We start from the raw sequence: 17,758 nt of genomic DNA, 5'->3' as shown, positions 1-17,758 counted from the left end.
TTCCAAGTGTACAGAGAGAAGTCCTTCAACTCTGGGTTTTAGTTGGATCAAATACTGCTTCCCCTACAAAGACCAAGGCATAAATTCAGCTTGTGACTCTAGTTTCACACAATTACAACACTGTATCATGTTATCAGTACTGATCAGATGTAAATTTTGAGAATGAGGTTTTAGTGAAGACTTAAATTTCTTGGAATTAATTTCCCCTGGTGTAATAGTCTCTCCCATTTTGATTTTGTTTTTGTCAGGAGTGACCCTGTTTGTGGCCCTGTACGATTATGAAGCACGGACGGAAGATGACCTGAGTTTTCACAAAGGAGAAAAATTTCAAATATTGAACAGCTCGTAAGTTTGGAGAGGGAGGGGGAAGCATGCACGCCTTTCAGACTGGGCAGCAGTTCTTGTGTTAGCAGTCTGCACCTTTTCAGATCTCTGAAATGCTAAGAGAACACTTGCTAATCAATTCATTAATTCTCAGCCACTTAACTTGAGGAAAGAAGAGTGGATGAACCAGTGCGGTATTTTATGGCGCTGTATGTCCAGGGAGCTTTTTGGAAGATATCAGAGAAGCAGAGTCGATGGTTTTGGTTTTGGTTTAAAGGTTGTAAAAGCACCAGCCTCGCCCTCTACGAATCTAGTTTCAGATGATTGGCAGGAGGCTGGCCTGTCCGCATTAGCCTCTCTTTGCCCGGAGATTTTCTTCACATTTCACATGTTGCCCTAGCCTCACGTAAGGCTGGCAACAAGTTCCATTTTCAAAACTGCTAAATATTCCCATTGGTGAAGGCTGTGGAAGCCATTTTCCATAATGAAAATTTGCAAGTGACTGAAATCTTTGTGAGATGGAAGGGGAAGTGGTTTTGCCCACTCGAGAATGCCTACGAGCATGCCTTTTCAATGTGGCCAGTAGAAGCAGCAGTTAAGCAGGCGATGGGGAAATGTCAAGGGTGAGAATCACTCAGTTTTGAAATCCTCCATTTAATACTTCCTTTAGGGAGAGTAAATATGGGTGAGATTTCCCTATAGTTTTTAAATATTGTGTCTGTTAGGTTAAGGCAGTGTGCACAGATGGGGGCCCTCCAGAAAAATCCAGGCACCAAAGAAAATGGTGGTGTCCCATGTGTGCAAGTCAGGCCCTCTCCCCAACACCTCAAGTTCCCCTCGTGAGCGCCCCCCAGTGGCTGGGGAAGAATGCCACTTCTCGGCTGAGGGCCCACCAGGAAGTTCTCCAGTGCTGCTACGTCGGGTTACTCTGCCCTCTGCTCTCTGAGCAAACTGGATTTCATGGTGGTGGACGGGCCCAAAGTCTGGCCCTTCAGCTTTTCCAAGGGCAGGTGAGAGGCAGCCCTGCTCACCCCACCCATCCCAGGAAAGAGGAGCGGTCCTTGGAACAGGGAACTGCCTCAGGCCCTGAAAACTGCCTCCTTGTAAAACCCACCCCTTCCCTAGGGTGCCCCCAGCTCTCAGGACCACCTTTCAAGGGCAAGAATGGAATTCCTCCCGTAATAGGACAGTGACTCTTCCAGACATCAGAAGGCACATGTCCGTAGTTACAGGGTTATTTTTAAATATATTATTGTCATCATGAACAGGAGGGTGGGTGGAATTTTTTTAACTTTTTATTTAAATGCAGATGGTCAAGTGCACGGATCAAAAGTGTACAGGGTGGTGCTCGCACAGTAAGGCCGCTTAACTTAACAGTTAAAGTGGTATGTTTATGTTACACATATTTTACTACAGTTTTTTTAAAGCGTACCATTTGCGGAATTTACACAAACCAAACATGCCCGTGCAACACGTACCCAGATCAAAAAGAACATTACCTGCCCCCCATGAGCCCTCCTCCTGTAGCCAGAGGAATTTTTTTAAGCATAGTAAAGAGCTGCCGTTTACTGAAGGCTCCTTATGTGCCAGCCATGTGCTAAGCTGCAAAGATTCTCATTTGCTCTCCACAGCAACTGTCTGAGGTGTGTCTCATAGTCATCTTTTGGCATAGGAGGAGCCAGAGGCTCAGGGTAGGGAGCTCCCTGGGTGCACAGAGCTAGCAGGTGGCAAAGCCAAGGGTGGGATGCAGGGATGGCATCCCGAGTGAAGTGTCAGGTTCAGTGCTGGAAAGGCCCACATCAGAGGGGACCGAACTGTTGGAGTTACATGAAGGTTTGAAGGGAAATGGGGGAGGGGGGATTTGGCTTTGATATCTTCTGATTTAGGATTCCTTATTGTTAATTTGATGCTCAGATGAATGCTTCTTGTCAGAGTCTACTAACTTTGAATTCTGAAATACACCCTCCTTCCCCTCCCAATTTTATGCAGTATTTCCTAAATGCCAAGGTTGGTTAGAACTTTTCAATCAACTTGTAACTTCTAAAAGGTAAGAATTAAGGAATAGCAGGAGGTACCATACATGGCTTTTCTTAGGTTTTCTCCACACTGCACATGGATTTACTTGTTGGGTTGCAGGGCACTTGGAAAGCCGGTCCTTGCCCAAACCAAATTTGTGACTTCTTCCTTTGTTAGTCTGGACAGGATCTAGAGTGGCTTCCAATTGGAGTTTCGGAGAAACATTCTAGGAAGACCCGACCTGCCTCAATCTGTGTTTCATGATTTACATGCATGGCCATTAATGTTTACAGAAGGCTTTTGAACCTCTGACCCTCTTCTCTTAGAAGACAATATTACAAAGGCTTTTTATCCCTTTAATGTTATTCCTTCTTGCCAGTGGAATTTCTCATCCTACGTGCCATTTAAATGCCCTTTTTCAAGGTTATGGCATGGAAATAAGGTTTTCGTAACAAACACAATATCCTGAAGTCAAGGGTAATAACAGGGAAGAGAAAATCATGAAGGAAAAACAAAGCAATCGTACAGAACCAGACGGCATGTGTCTCCTTGCCCCTGCCCGTGCCTCTCCCAGCCCCTGGCTCTCATCCCTTGAAAGAGAGAGGGACGGGGCTGTGTTCTCCCTGGGTCAGCTGCCACACCTCCTAGTGTGGGTCCGCCTGCTCCTTTCCCTGTCAAGAGGCAGGAACTGGAGGCCACAGGGCTGGCTTTTGTGTTTCACAGTGCAGCATAAACCACGTGGTAATGCACGTGTGCCCGTGCCCGGAGCCGACGGCACTGCTCCCCACCGTGGGGATGGGAGGTCCTTCGTGGACCTGGTGTAGGGGCTCAGTGTAGGGAATTTGGACATTATTAAACTTGACCCATTTTGAATATGTGAATTCATCTGTTTTATTCCCTGTTTTCACATTTCATGACTAGCGATGTACCACCTAGAAACAGCAACTCTAAAATGTAGTAGACATTTTACACAGCATGGAGTGGTGCTCCCTGCCTAGGGTAGTGACTCCTTTAAAGTTCTTTTCATTGTGATAAGAAGAAATCTGGTTTAGAGCCCATGTAAACATTTGACAAAATTGTTATGGATATGCCCTATGAGAGTAAGATGGGCAGTGACAAAATTTAGAAAGAATCCAGCATTTATAATAATGCTCCACAGCTCCATAGATCAAGGCTGACTTCTGTTTGCAAATGTCACTTCCTGGCTCCATCAGGGCTCCAGACTCCCAGCTCCTGGGACCACAAGCCATCTCTGAGCAACTCTGGGGATTGGGAAGAGGCTCTTTTACTAAGTGTTTACATTAGAACCACAGGGGAAGCAGTTACGGAAACTTAAACGCTCTTCTAAACCAGAGGCAGGGCTTAAATCATATATTCGAATCAGAGCAAGATAGCAGTTGAAGAAAAACCTCACCAACTCTGAATTAATGAAATAACTGGACTGTAAGAACTGTTTCAAGGCAGCTTTAATAATACTAATTACTCCTAGTAACTCAAGTAAAGAAAGAAAAAGTAGCACAGTAAAGATCCTGTTTTCCTAAATCAAGGTGAATAAATTGTATAGAGTATATTATTTATTTGTAGGTGAATTGGGCTCCTAGTGTATTAAACAAATGATTTATTCATCTGCTTAAAAGGCTTTTTTGATGTCTTGAGTCTGTACCAGCCTGTCTGGACACAACATGTGAGTTTTACTACATAATACGTTGTGTCCTTGTCACCCCATAGCTCCTTTGATGGAGAAAGTGACCCTGGATGGCCTCAAAAAAGAGAAAAGGATTTTATCTTTCTCAGTTTCTCATGAGTAACTGAAAACCCTTGTGAGATTAATGGAGTCACTTAAGAGAAAATCATGAATTCCTGATACAGGACTTTCGAACAGTCTGATAGTTGGATTCTAATCTGTGCTAAACTATTTAGGTGGCAAGACCAAAATGAGATAGTTAATGCTGGATTTGAAATGAAAATAACTTGATTAATACCACGTCACCTGAATAAGACTGGGCTGTCACAACCTGCAACAAAGTGCATTGGCTTCCTGCCCCAGACAACATTTCCATGTACCCCAAAATTGATAGGTGACTTTTTTTTTAAAATTTAAATCAATTAGAACTAACTCAGTGAAGGTTATCTTGCAGTAAAAAAAAAAATAAGCCTCTGCTGCAAGTACTTAATATTTTCCTCACTGTTCGGGAGATTTCCCGGGGGGGGGGTGGGGGTGTGTGTGGGGGGGGGGGAGGGAGGGAGGGAGGGAGAGAGAAAAGAAAAGAAAAGAAAAAAGAAAAGAAAGGCTGGAGGTGATCGGTATGGTTATTTTTTATGATGAAATGTCTCCATCTAGTGGAATTTCAGAGCAGTAAAAATGTCACCACATTAAAATGAAGATAATGGCTCGAAAGCAATTTCCTTAAATGCATGCAGTGTTTAAAGAAAAAAGCAAACTTCCACATATGTTCTTAGATAATATACTTATAACTGCATGTATTTCTTTTGGAGGATGTAGAAATGAACCCAATACAAACTGTTTAAATGTTAGCATTTTTAATTTCATGATTTGAACCTAAAAGGCAGAGGGTCAAGATAGGGGAGCAACACAGGGTAGATTCCACACAGCTGGATGGATCTAGTTCTTAAGTTGGGGGGTGGGTTCACAGGTGTTCATCTGTACATACGGTCTTCGGTACGTATAAATTATTTCATAATAAAAATCTGGACATAAACTAAATTTAAGGTTATTAATAAAAGACTTTCTGGGGAAAATCATCTCCCTCTTTTGATTGATTTGTTTAAATTTAATAGGGTAACAAAAGAAAGACTGAAAAACCAACTGAAACATAGTGTTTTAAAGCCTTTGCCAGCACCCTGTCTCCTTGTGAGCTATTCTGTGCTACTCGTGCCACCTGACGCTTTCCCGCAACTGCACCTGTAGCACATGTGGGCTCGTCCGCATTTGTCTATCGCTGTGTTAAATCCTATATGGAGTCATTGCTCATCGTCACCTCGCTCAGAGTCAGTCTTTAGAGGATGGGTCATTGGAGTAAGGCTTGCATTTAATATGGAGGCTGGTTATCCTCTACCTAATTGCATCAGTCTGGGGAGCATCTTGACCAGGGCCAAAAGCCAACATTTGTCTTCCCTGTCTGAGGGCTTTGACACACAGCCCAGCAAAAAAGTGATTTAAAAAAAAACAACAACAACAACAAAACAGCTTGGGATTTCTCTTGTTGCCTTCAAGGACCAAAAAAGGAAGGAGAGAAGGTGCTGGGCTTCTGGTGATCAGAAGTCTAGGAGGTCTCCATCTACTCAGGGGCAGTGCACCCTCCCTTCCCCCTTGCGCTCCTGACCGCAGGCCGGTGGAGGGCTCTGCAGCACTGTCGGCATCAGAGCTACAGCCCCACATACATGCTAACCGTTGCTGATGGGAAGAGGCACGCACTCCTCCCCTGCTCTCTGTCACATGCAGCTATGCGAGTCTGAGCAAATGAACTCTAACTGTTTAATCTATTCATCTGTTGCAAGCTGAGAGTGGTATTCTCACCCCCCTTTCACATCCTTCTGCCTGCAGCGCTGAGAGCCCCACAGATGAGCCCATGCTGCTGCTGGAACGCTGGGCTACACAAAGTGGTGGGACTGAGACTCTCATCCCCTTAGTGAGTTTTCGTTCTCTGCCTGCACTTGCACACACACAGCTACACCCACCCTTCCTCTCCTACCCTTCAGACTCAGAGCAGTGCTGTCAATACTTGATGAAATAACCTCCGGGAGAAAGTGTCTGAGCAAGGCGTAACCTACTGTACGCTTTATTCTTCTACCCATTTTCTTGAGAGCAAACAAGGCAGGTATTCATCTCTTAACGGGCCTCCCAACAGGCTTCCTTTCTCAGGTGATATACAACTATAATGTCTGTCTGCTGTCCATCTTTCTGTCTGCTGTCCGTCTTTCTGTCTGTCTGTCTCTCTTTCTCTGCCTCCCTCCCTCCCTTTTTTTTCTTTCCTTCTTTCTTTTGAATCATTTAATGGCTGACAAAATAATGCTAAAGCCAGCGGCTTGCATCTCTCCAGAGGTACCAGGATGTTGGTCGCCTTGGGACAGGGGATGAAATAGAGACTGTTAGCCAGATTAGCAGTGCATGCTTTTTTTTTTTCCAGCTTTATGGATATATAATTGGAAATATGACATTGTATAAGTTTAAGGTATACAATGTGATGGATTGAAACGTATATTGTGAAATGTTTACTACAAGAAGATTAGTTAACACATAGGTCACCTCACATAATTACAGTTTTGTTGTTGTTACAATGTTTTTCTTAAATAGGCGGGGGGCGGGGGCGGGGGGGCGGAGTTCCCTTCCCTTCCTCTCTATGTAAGTTGGAGACACTTAACAAGCAAAACGCCCTCTCCCCCAAAAGAACCCCCTCATGGCCAGGGTCCTACATTCTGAATTCATAAATAAGGCAAGAGATGAGAGACAAAGCTGGCTTCCTCTCTGCACTGACACAGATTGTAACCATTTGACCCTCACAGAAGGCTGTGTCGGAGTTTGGAGAAATCTAGTAGTAGAATGACTAGGAGATAGTCCTACGCTCTTACAACACAGAGTCTGTGACTGCAAAACATTGAAATGGTCGACATACTCACTTACGTTTCTCTTTTTTCCCTGCAGGGAAGGAGATTGGTGGGAAGCACGCTCCTTGACAACTGGAGAGACTGGTTACATTCCCAGCAATTATGTGGCTCCAGTTGACTCCATCCAGGCAGAAGAGTATGTTTTGTTGTTTTCAGTTAACTAGTTGCTTTTAAAGTTAGTTGCCCTGAATCAGTGCCATTAACATTGTGTAAGTGGGAGAAGTAGTTCACTAGAGCGATTAAGGAGTGAGAGGATGTGGCAGTGCTTGTCTCCCAGGCTCTATGCCATGGTTTTTGCCACATCTGGATAATACTTGTACCCTTATTAACTTAATGTTTTTCTTAAAGCCTGCTCACTTTTAAACAAACATTTATTTTGAGAAGAAACTTTATATTAGTACCTTAAATGAAAACCCAATATTACTTGCCATAGATAGAAATAACCATAAGAAAGTGATGAAATTCTAGCTAGAGCATGTATTATTGCCAACCCAAGGATTTAAGCCTGCAGTCTGCTGAAGAAAAGAGGAGAGGGGTGGGAAGAAGAGGGGGATGGAGAGAGAGAGAGAAAGGGGAGGGTGTAAGTAATTGTTAAAGATCAATTTGAGCTTTTTCTCCTCGATGTAATCAGAAATGTTAGAGGGGTGCTGAAAAGACATACTGTCCACACCGCAGGTAGGAGTAACTCACATGCAGTGTATCCTACCACTCGGGAAATCCTATGGTGATGCATGTCAAATGGTCCTTTCCTTTGATGTGAGGTCTCGGGTGGTTTCTTTCATAGTAGATCGTGACTAACAGCCCAAGGATTTCACTGATGGCAATTTCGGCAGGTGGTTGATAGGCTGAGGGAATTCTAGAGGGGACAGCCATGGTTCCTCCTCCTGACCTGTGGGGATTCACAGGCACTTCCAAAGTGGAGAACTGTCAGAATGGCTCCTGTAGCGGCCCTAACCTCTGAACCGAGGGGAAAAGAGGTGGGACAGGATCTCCCAAACATGAGACCCAGGCCTTCCCCCTGACACCTTGGGGACCTGCCTCTCCTGCTCGGTGGGGCAGGCCTGACTTACCAGAAAGGTAGCTGAGAAAAGTCAGCCGCGCAGCCCAGGCTTTGGCTCTGATATTTAATATGCCCTGGGTTTGTTTAAGCACTGCAGGGAGGATTAGACTCCACACCCCAGCCAGATCCCCAGTGGGATTGCTCTCTCGTCTTTAATTCCTCTGTATTTCCTCTAAGAAGATCGGTTTTGTTTCCCACTCTCAAATACTCAGCGGTTCTGAGCTCCTTTTTTCCCTCAGTGAGTGTGTTTCATCATCAGTGAATAAAGGAATCCGTATTGAATCTTTTATTTAGGGCAGATTTGCAAACATCTTTGTGTTCTTTCAGAATAAAAGGTACCACCAAAATGCAGCATTACTTTGACTTAACTGGGATCCTACCCACAGTATATTTAAGTTACATTTATAATGGTCAGGTTTTTTAAGTACTTTGTTTTTAAAGAATAAAATAGCATTTTAAAAATAATACCTTTGGTTTTACATATGCAATTAATTACCATTATCTTAAAATACGATTCTTTTAGTACACTCCACTGTTCCAGTGGTTCTCTTTTCATCACTGTTCCTATTTACACTGCATTTTAATTGGGTTATTGATACAAACCCAGAAAGTCATTTCTCACAAATAATTGGTGTAATTCCCTTTATCCCACCTAGCACTAGGTTAGGATTGTTGCAATCTTGTGCCTTTAAAAGTCACTGAGGAGCTGGCATGCAGCGTGTCTTTTCTTATCTTCAGGGAAGCTCTTTCATTCACAAAAGAATTTGATAGTGAACACATCATAGCTATGCACAAGTATAATGAATTGAAATTTCGTTTTAGAAACGGGATCCTTTCACAGTCAAATATTCTAAAAATTGTTCCTGTGCACAGATTCCGATGGAATGCTACCAAGTTCTCCCTAGGGCTCTTGGAGCACCTGCTGCTCACTCAGCACCTGGTGCAGAAACGTTACCCAAGTGCCAGGCAGTGCTTAGGGCTGGAGGGTGCAGGGGGAGGTGACGATGAATAAGGAAGGTCGGCAGGTGATGTGATGTGACGCCTCCTAAAGTGGCACGGGAGTGTCATTACAGGGAGAGCATGAACACATCTGTGACACTGTTTTTAAGTGTTTACGCTGGTTGACCGTACGCAGTAACCTGGCCCTGCAGCTGTGCTAGAGCTCACGTGCGGCAGGTCACAGCCCCGCCATGCAGCAGATGCCTTTTATCCATCCAAGTCCTCACCCCTGCTGGACAGGAAGAAAAGAGAAACAGGCATCCAGGGACAGCAGTCATCTCAAATTAGGGGTAGCCTTGACCATTTTCCTTCAGAGTTGCTGTAGGTAGGAAGTTACTGAAAATACCGTGTCTTTGTTCTTTGTCCATTCTGACTGACATTTTTTCAATGCTTGATTAATGATCTTTATAGACACTAAGACTGTGTTTTGTTATTTCCCAAGGGTTGTAATTATGCTCAGAAATCCAGGGTCTTGCAGAGGTGCGTGGGAAGGGTCTCCTGCAGTTGCCATTTCAAAACAGGGTCTTGGGTTTCTCTTTTTGTGCATGTGGGTGGCACTTTTAACACAAACCCCCCAGTCCCTGTCATCTCTGGAGGGAAGAAAAATAACCTGCAATTCAAATCTGATCGTTTTTCAGGAGTGAAGGAGATGGATTAGGGATGGAATCAGGAATAGATTGAAAGGGAATTAGATGAGGCTAGGGAAAACGACACAGGGTGAGGCTAAGGATGGAGTCGGACGTGAGGAGGATTCACGGGCAGAGGAGCTGATGCTGTTGCATTTTTGCAAATGAACGTCAAAAACATTTCCTTCCCTTGATCTCATTTCAAGGTGGTACTTTGGAAAACTTGGCCGAAAAGATGCTGAGCGACAGCTTTTGTCCTTTGGAAACCCAAGAGGTACCTTTCTTATCCGTGAGAGTGAAACCACCAAAGGTAAGATAACGAGTTGAAGAACGTGGCTTGTCATTCAAATCTGTGGATTAGTCAGAGGGGATGAAAGGCTTATCTCTAACGTACAAGGGTGTTTAAATGGCACATATCCTCCCTGTCTTGTGAGCAGAGTCCTATATTCAGTTTCCCCTCCAGGCTCTAGAACTGCAGACAGTTCCAAAAGGACTACAGAGGCTCAAAACCAAGACCTTCCCCCCGGAAACAGGGCTGGGACCGCTTCTCTCCTCCACGCATGCAAGATCATAGAATCTTCAGAAGTCCTTTAGAAGTAGGATTTTCTGAAACTCTTAGTTCCTCAGGCACCAATCACACAGATTGTTTTTTGCATTTCTTTTGTTTTTTCCACAACTAAGGACTTCTTTTCCTCCATCTGCTGGCCTTCTCATTATGTAACAACTCATTAGAACCCAATAGACGAGCTGGGCCAAAGAAAAAGCAGTGGCCTTCTAGCTTGATATACCAGACACTAGTTATCTGCTACTGTGAAAAGTGTCCTGAAGCAAGAATTGGAAGCTCAGTTCTAGAGAAACAGTCCTTAGATTTCTTCAGTACACGCCACCCCTGCCTCTGTGATGCCCTGTGGGTAACGGAGACTAGGGCAGCGATCTCAGCCGTGAACATCTGTGCTTCCCTTCATCTTGCCCGGGGGGAGTTGGGTCTATGCCATGTTCACCAGCACAAGTGTACTGAATAGAGTATCACAGGGAAAAAGCCAGAGAGCTTTCCTTCTCAAGGGTAGAATCATTTTATTGCTAATATCTTCTGACATTTGCAGGAAAAGGGTGTTTTCTTCCTATGTTACTGAGTGGAAGTGTGTGTGTGTGTGTGTGTGTGTGTGTGTGTGTGTGTGTCTCTGTCTGTCTCCTCTTGATAATTATTAATCAGAATACTCAAGTAAATGAGACCCAAAAAACAAATTGGTACTCAAAATGATTGGAGCTGCTAATGCTTTGCACATTTCCCAGGTGCCTATTCACTTTCTATTCGTGACTGGGATGATATGAAAGGAGACCATGTCAAACATTATAAAATTCGCAAACTTGACAACGGTGGATACTATATTACCACCCGGGCCCAGTTTGAAACACTTCAGCAGCTTGTACAACATTACTCAGGTAACCTGAATTCTAACTGACTGCTAACCATTTGGATGCTGGAGGGTAGGGGTGGGCCCAGAGCGGGAAAGGGGAAAGAGGTACAACGAATATATACAAAGGCACTAGGAAAATACTTTTCTTTGCTAGCCGTTCAAGGTGGGGCTTGGCCAAATAGGTTCTATCACTGTTTTTTCCTCCATAGTTATTATTAGTTCCAAATGTTTGTCAAAAGATTATACCATTCAAGTTCCCCAAGTAGAAAGCAACAGGTTAAATTTTAAAAGCTGTTTGTTTTTTTGTCTTCATCTTGAAATCCTTGGAAGTTATCTCTTCCTGTTCCCCTGCAGAATATAATTCAGGAGCTGTGAAAGGAAGAGGGTGTGGTCTCCAGGGGAGCACTTCCACGGGGCCTCCTAGAGGGTGTGCTGTGTTTCTACCATTACTTTACACTCAGCGCTGTAGCGGGAATGGCCGCACATGCATTTCATTGTCATGACTAGATGACTTTCGCAATCTATTTATCATGTTCTACTTCCCCACCAATACTTCCATTTCCTAACTAGACTTAGACATATATGATCCACAGCTCCTAAATCTGTTACAGCTGTTGTATTAAATTAAACTTTTAAACAGTAGATCAGTCTCTGTCCTAACACCCAGACATCACCACTAGTCTGTTGTTCCTAGAAACATACAATTATTAGGTATTTAGGTGGGTGATTTGTACATTTTATTAAAGAAGGTGGTTTTATGTGCAGTTGTTAGGATGATTGCTTTCTTTCCTAGATTAGCAAGTCAGTCCCACTATATCAATATGTACACACCAATAGATAGGGATATGCATGTACAGATAGATATCTATGGCCCGTTAAACCCAATAGTTTTTTGTGTGATCCATATATACATTTTATATTATTCTTCAGGACAATGACGAGACTCCAAAATAGTACATGGCTTGACTTCAACTATTGCTCTATGCTCATTCATTTAACAATATGTGTGTATAATTTTTTAGCACCAAAAAAAAGCATTTTTTTGAAAATGGCAATAAATGTCTATCTGTTGATCCTGGGCAGTAATGAACAAATGAAAACATTAATAACACTTGAAGTACTTGTTGATTAGGGCAGGGGGTATCTTTTGTCTATGTGGATTCTAATGAAATACTTGGGAGAAATGGAGCAGAATATCTCCCTGCGCTTAAGTGGTATACTCAGAATGCCTGCATGTTGTAAGGATTTTTCAAATGCCTAAATATATTTCATTACAGCCAAACATCAGCTGGATCCCCAGGGTTTGGATCATTTGAAAATATTGTGTTGGAAAGGGCACCTTAATAACATCATAAAGCTGGAAGGAGAGAAGGGATATGAAAAGCAATAGACATTCTTTAATCTCAAAAAAAATCCATCTTGAGACAGATTTGTTTTTATATTGGCTTTTCCTCTTCCCTCTTTCTCTCCCTCACACAATAAAACGCCTTTGAAATATTGACACATAAATAATTTCCTGCCTTAATGTCTCCGAACCTGATTCTATCAAAAAAGAAAGGAATAAAAAGGCACTTGCAGCTGGTTCCTGGAGAAAAGGCCGCAACACCACATTTTATTTCCCTGGATTTGAGGGGTCTCTGGTGGGGTATGGCTGGTGAGGCTCTGTCCGCCTCAAGCCAGGCACTCTGCAGCTTTTGTTACTGCCCTGATTCCTTATCCATTGTCACCTTTCTCACCTGACTGATGTTTAACTGGGCATTTAGACAATTTTCCCTTACCACTGCTAGGTTCTAAAAGGCTTTTTCTTTAAAGAGAGAGAGACAAAAAGGAAAAAAAATCTTCCAAATAACCTATTAGTGATAACGACTTTTTCCCTTCCTCTTTTTCATAGGAAATAGAGTTCTCTCGCATCCTTGAGTTTCTGCAAATTTTAGTTTCCATTCTTTCTCGTTTCAAACCAGACTCCTAAATTATACATCGGAGACTGTTATAAAGATTTTTTTAAGGGAAAATAATCAAAAAAGCAAGAGTTTCTGACTGGTAGAATAGAGTCAGTTCAAACTGCCAAGGAAATCACTAGAGAAGTATGACCTCTTTTTTCCCTTGCCAGGTATAATTTTCAGCCTTACTAGTTTATAACAGTCTAATGTTCTGTACAAGAATCCTGTACTGAAGTTACAATTTTAAGTATATTCATAGCAAAGAGAATCCCCAAACCCTAGATATTAGACAGGGGCAAAAGACAGTTGTGCTGACATTCTGTGGTCCAGATGTGCCTTTTGAAATCAGCGGAGGTATTTGCAGAGTTCCGGAAGCCATGTTATTAGCACGTTGGGCTGAAAACATTTTTCTTATTCAGTGAGCACAGAAACCAAAGCGGTCTGTATCTGTATATACATATAGACTCTATTAGACCTGGGGGTATGCAGTCATCCAAATATAAAACGTCCTCTATTCTACCTCCAACAAACATGTTTCAGCGTGTGGTGTCTAATCTTCCAAGACGTGTGTAGTTCTCTGCTGACATAGCACTGTTTTGAGTAACGCTGTGTGCTGGCTGGGTTTGTGCACCTGTAAGTGTTGTTTCACGTGTTTGCTTTTCTTTTCCCCTCCTGCTGCTGTCCCTGCCCCACCAGAGAGAGCCGCAGGCCTCTGCTGCCGCCTAGTAGTTCCCTGTCACAAAGGGATGCCAAGGCTTACCGATCTATCTGTCAAAACCAAAGATGTCTGGGAAATCCCTCGAGAATCCCTGCAGTTGATCAAGAGACTGGGAAATGGGCAGTTTGGGGAAGTATGGATGGGTATGCTGAGACTCCATTACTCTATTACTAGCTTTCTTGTTTGGGAAGTCCCAAACATCAAAGATGGAAGGTGAAAATAAAGACTTTTTGGCCAAGAGGAACATGTGAATTACTAATAATTTTGATTTTGATTTCAGAATTCTGGTCAAGATTGGAAAATGGCTCAAATGATACTACTATATGAGCCTCAATTCATAAACCAGTAAATGCTACAAGGAATATTCTAGCCTGCACCAAATGCCTTCATTTCCAACTGCAAATGTTTGTGAAATGAACTCGGTGTCACCCTGAAGGGCACGTCACCTCCCATCTTTCCTAGTGCATGCATGATTATGGATTATAAGGACTGTGTTTTCTTTATTAATTCCCTTTCCTGTAGAGAAAGCTGATGGTTTGTGTTTTAACTTAACTGTGATTGCATCGAGTTGTACCCCACAAACTTCTGGATTGGCTAAAGATGCTTGGGAAGTTGCACGTGATTCCTTGTTTCTGGAGAAGAAGCTGGGTCAGGGGTGTTTCGCTGAAGTGTGGCTTGGTAAGGCAGAGGGCACATTTTGTTTTGGCTGCATCTCAAAGCCAGTTAAAAGAACAGTTTTAAACAAAAACATATACAGCTGTTGGGACCAAGTCGCTTAACCTGGATAGCTAGACGGGCACAGGCCATCCAGATTATACCCTTCTATCCTACTTCATGTGGTTAATTAAGGTACGCACAGAACAGGAAACCAGTACAATAAGACTCTGGTGTTTCCTTTTCCTCAGATGTGGGAAGGTAAGATTCTATAGCTGGGCTAATACAGGGGAAGACCATGGACTTTTTTTGCTCAGTAGCCTGGATTTGAAGCTTTTCTAGCTGATTAACCATGGGCAAGGGGCTTATTTAATCTCCTTGAACCTCAGTTTCCTCATCTGTAAAGTTGGAATAATACCTGCATCTTAGGATTGTCTTGAGAATTTCATGGAGAGTATGTTTAGAGTCCCTTGCATATAGCAGGTGTTCAGTAGACACACATACTTCTCTCGTAATTTGGTTGTCGTGTCATTGATCAGGCCAACTGCACTGGCCCTCCCCACTGCTTTTGTAACACCCTGAAACATCTGTCAGTAAGGTAATGTTGGTGCTTACGGAATCCTGCTTCTTACTTTCTTAGAGTCAGTTAAAAGCAATATAGGTAGGTACCTGTTGATGTGTGTGGTATAGGTATCTAGATGTGATCTGCATTAAAAGATTTAATACAGTTAAAGCACTTAGAACAGAACCTGACAACTAGTAAATACTACCTATAGAGAGAGGGGGAGAGAGAGAGAGATACACACTCAGATATATACGTGTATGTGAGTATGCATATGCTATTATAATCAGTATTATTATAATTGTTTTCAGAGTCCACATTATTGTGTCCGTCTCTGTCTGGAACTTAACTCTCATATTGTAAAATATATTTATATAGCCTTCCTCTCCCTCATCCCCACCCAACTTATAATTGTATTTGTGGGTCCTAAGGATTTCAATGCAGTCACTCATAAAATCAGGAAGATTTAAACCCTATACAAAAATTTATTTTCAAACTTCGTAATTACCAATTTTAAATCATTACACGTGTTATTAGGATTTTGTTTCCTACTGAAGATAAAACACCGTGTTGGGGCAGTTCAGGTTCCGGATGGAAGGCTGTATAAGTAACCAGGTTGTTATTAGAGAGGACGATCTCACTCTATTTAAATTTGGGGGGTGCTAAAACACTCACATAGACCACTTACAAAGTGTCAAATTTCCCATTTACGTTTAGTGGTCAGTCCTCTAGAAGATTCGAATGAACTCTTCTTTGAACCACTTATTCTTTGATAATTTATATTTTTGTAGGTTGCATGCTGTGATTTTATGAATCATGTTTTTAACAGGGTAACAAGAGTTGCTCCACTTTATAGAATTTTTTAGTTCTAAAATCAGTTATATTAAATATAAAGTTAATTCAAACAAGCCCTCTTTTCCAAGTAGAACACAATATCATCTTAGTAGATTTTTCTGTTTCCCTTATAGTTTTAATTCAAAGTCATAGGACTAATAATGGATACACATAGAATTTAGACTTCTTTTTTTTTAAATTTTGGTGCTGAAAGAGACTGGAGAGAGAATCCAGTTCCATTTCTGTACTTTACAGATGAGGTAAATGATGGTGATCATAAACCAGGCCTGCCTCTGAACCTCCTAGATTTTTTTTTAAACATGTGAAGGTCAGGTATCTCTATTCCTCTTAGCTGCTGTTTAATTTTTCCAGTCTATCTGCTAGAAGGCACTGTTCTTGTGGCTGACCATCAGTAGGCTTGAGGAATTTTCCTTTACTGGTTGAAGTGTTGGCAAGTGGACCGAGAGCTTCTTGCCAATGCTTATCAGCACACTTAGCTCAACTTTTCAAGGGCTCAGTCAAGCCGCTCATCCATTGCTGACAACCTGAAGTCTAGAGGTAAAATCTCCACACGTCCTCTGTGTTGCCATGTATTTTTAAATGGCACACCCCAGAAAACAGAACTTAACCTCATTTCTTCCATGCTCACTGTACTGCCTAAGGCGTGGCTCTTGGATGGCCAGTCCTGTTCTAACCCGTAGACTTTCATCCTTATGAAGAAGTGTCCAGAAAGTACTAGGGATCTAATGTACAACATGATAAATGTAATTAACGCTGCTGTATGTTATATATGAAAATTGTTTAGAGAATAAATCCTCAGTTCTCAAGAAATAAATTGTTTCTATTTCTTTAATTTTGTATCTATTTGAGATGACGGATTTCACTAAACTTAATTGTGATAATCACTCCTTGGTGTACGTAAATCAAATCATTACGCTTTACACCTTAAACCTATACAGTGCTGTATGTCAGTTATATCTCAGTAAAACTGGAAGGAAAAAAAAAAGATGTAGCCATCCAGAGCTTTTGATACAAATTTGTAATCACATGACTGAGCCAGAAAAGGAAAGTGATACATATCAAAATCACAAAAAAATTTTAAAGAATTATAAACCATGATATAGCCATAACTAAACACATTTTTCCTATTGAAAATACTTGACTGAGTCCTTACATTTGATTGTCTTTGTTCAATAAAAAAAATATGTTAAGTTTTTTTTAAGTTAAAATCCAACTTTATGCAAATAGCTACTCACTAAACAACTTTTGTTTCCATCAAAAGAGGATCTTTGGTTTGACTTGATATTGTGGGGTGTCTGCAGGTACCTGGAATGGAAACACAAAAGTAGCCATAAAGACTCTTAAACCCGGCACAATGTCCCCTGAATCGTTTCTTGAAGAGGCACAGATCATGAAGAAGTTGAAGCATGACAAACTGGTTCAGCTCTATGCGGTGGTGTCTGAGGAGCCCATCTACATTGTCACCGAGTACATGAATAAAGGTCAGGCCAGGCCTCTCGGGCTCCCCCTCACGGGAACCTGCAGCCTTGTTTTGGGGAGGGAAATGGAGCTGCCTGCTTGCTTTTTTCCTCCCTTCTCCATGAATCAAGCATTCTTATCAAGACGCACAAATTGTGTGCTCACTAATGAAAACATTTTAAGAACAGTCTATGACCTTGAATTTGCCCCCCAGATTCTTGAGAAGCGCAGTACCTTTTGCATGCTGCATGTGTCAGGAGTTCCAGCTTCTCTCCATAATTAAAGAAATTCATTTTTAGTATCAGGGGTGATACAGAGAGCTATAATAGTTTGCTGTTATTTGGAATGCCAGAGCTTGTGTTAAAAATTAAATTTTTTGCAGGGCTGAACAATTAATATCAGACACTGATCTCTGGGTTAAATTTAGTCTCCCTTTTCTCAACATCTTTTTTTTTCAGCTCTCTTCTTAAACATCAGACGTAGAAAGACATGCTTTTAAAGA

At 42.1% G+C, this 17,758-nt stretch overlaps 1 protein-coding gene across 4 annotated transcripts in view; it reads left to right on the top strand.

The window, feature by feature from the left end:
* Positions 1 to 17,758, top strand: part of FYN (FYN proto-oncogene, Src family tyrosine kinase) — a 206,879-nt gene that overhangs the window by 156,092 nt on the left and 33,029 nt on the right. For 2 of the 4 annotated variants that reach the window (XM_019929591.3, XM_073789517.1), the window contains 6 exons: positions 249 to 345; positions 7,004 to 7,102; positions 9,858 to 9,961; positions 10,945 to 11,094; positions 13,706 to 13,870; positions 17,100 to 17,279. In XM_019929591.3, the coding sequence (XP_019785150.1) occupies positions 249 to 345; positions 7,004 to 7,102; positions 9,858 to 9,961; positions 10,945 to 11,094; positions 13,706 to 13,870; positions 17,100 to 17,279 (795 nt within the window). Of the gene's footprint in view, positions 1 to 248; positions 346 to 7,003; positions 7,103 to 9,857; positions 9,962 to 10,944; positions 11,095 to 13,705; positions 13,871 to 14,249; positions 14,406 to 17,099; positions 17,280 to 17,758 lie in introns of all 4 variants that reach the window. The other 2 variants (XM_019929593.3, XM_019929594.3) reach the window with 2 other exon arrangements.

This window comes from Tursiops truncatus, chromosome 12 (genome assembly GCF_011762595.2).
Source record: "Tursiops truncatus isolate mTurTru1 chromosome 12, mTurTru1.mat.Y, whole genome shotgun sequence".
Taxonomy (NCBI): domain Eukaryota; kingdom Metazoa; phylum Chordata; class Mammalia; order Artiodactyla; family Delphinidae; genus Tursiops; species Tursiops truncatus.
The sequence above is the reverse complement of the archived record's forward strand: the minus strand, read 5'-3'. Positions and strand labels throughout refer to the sequence as shown.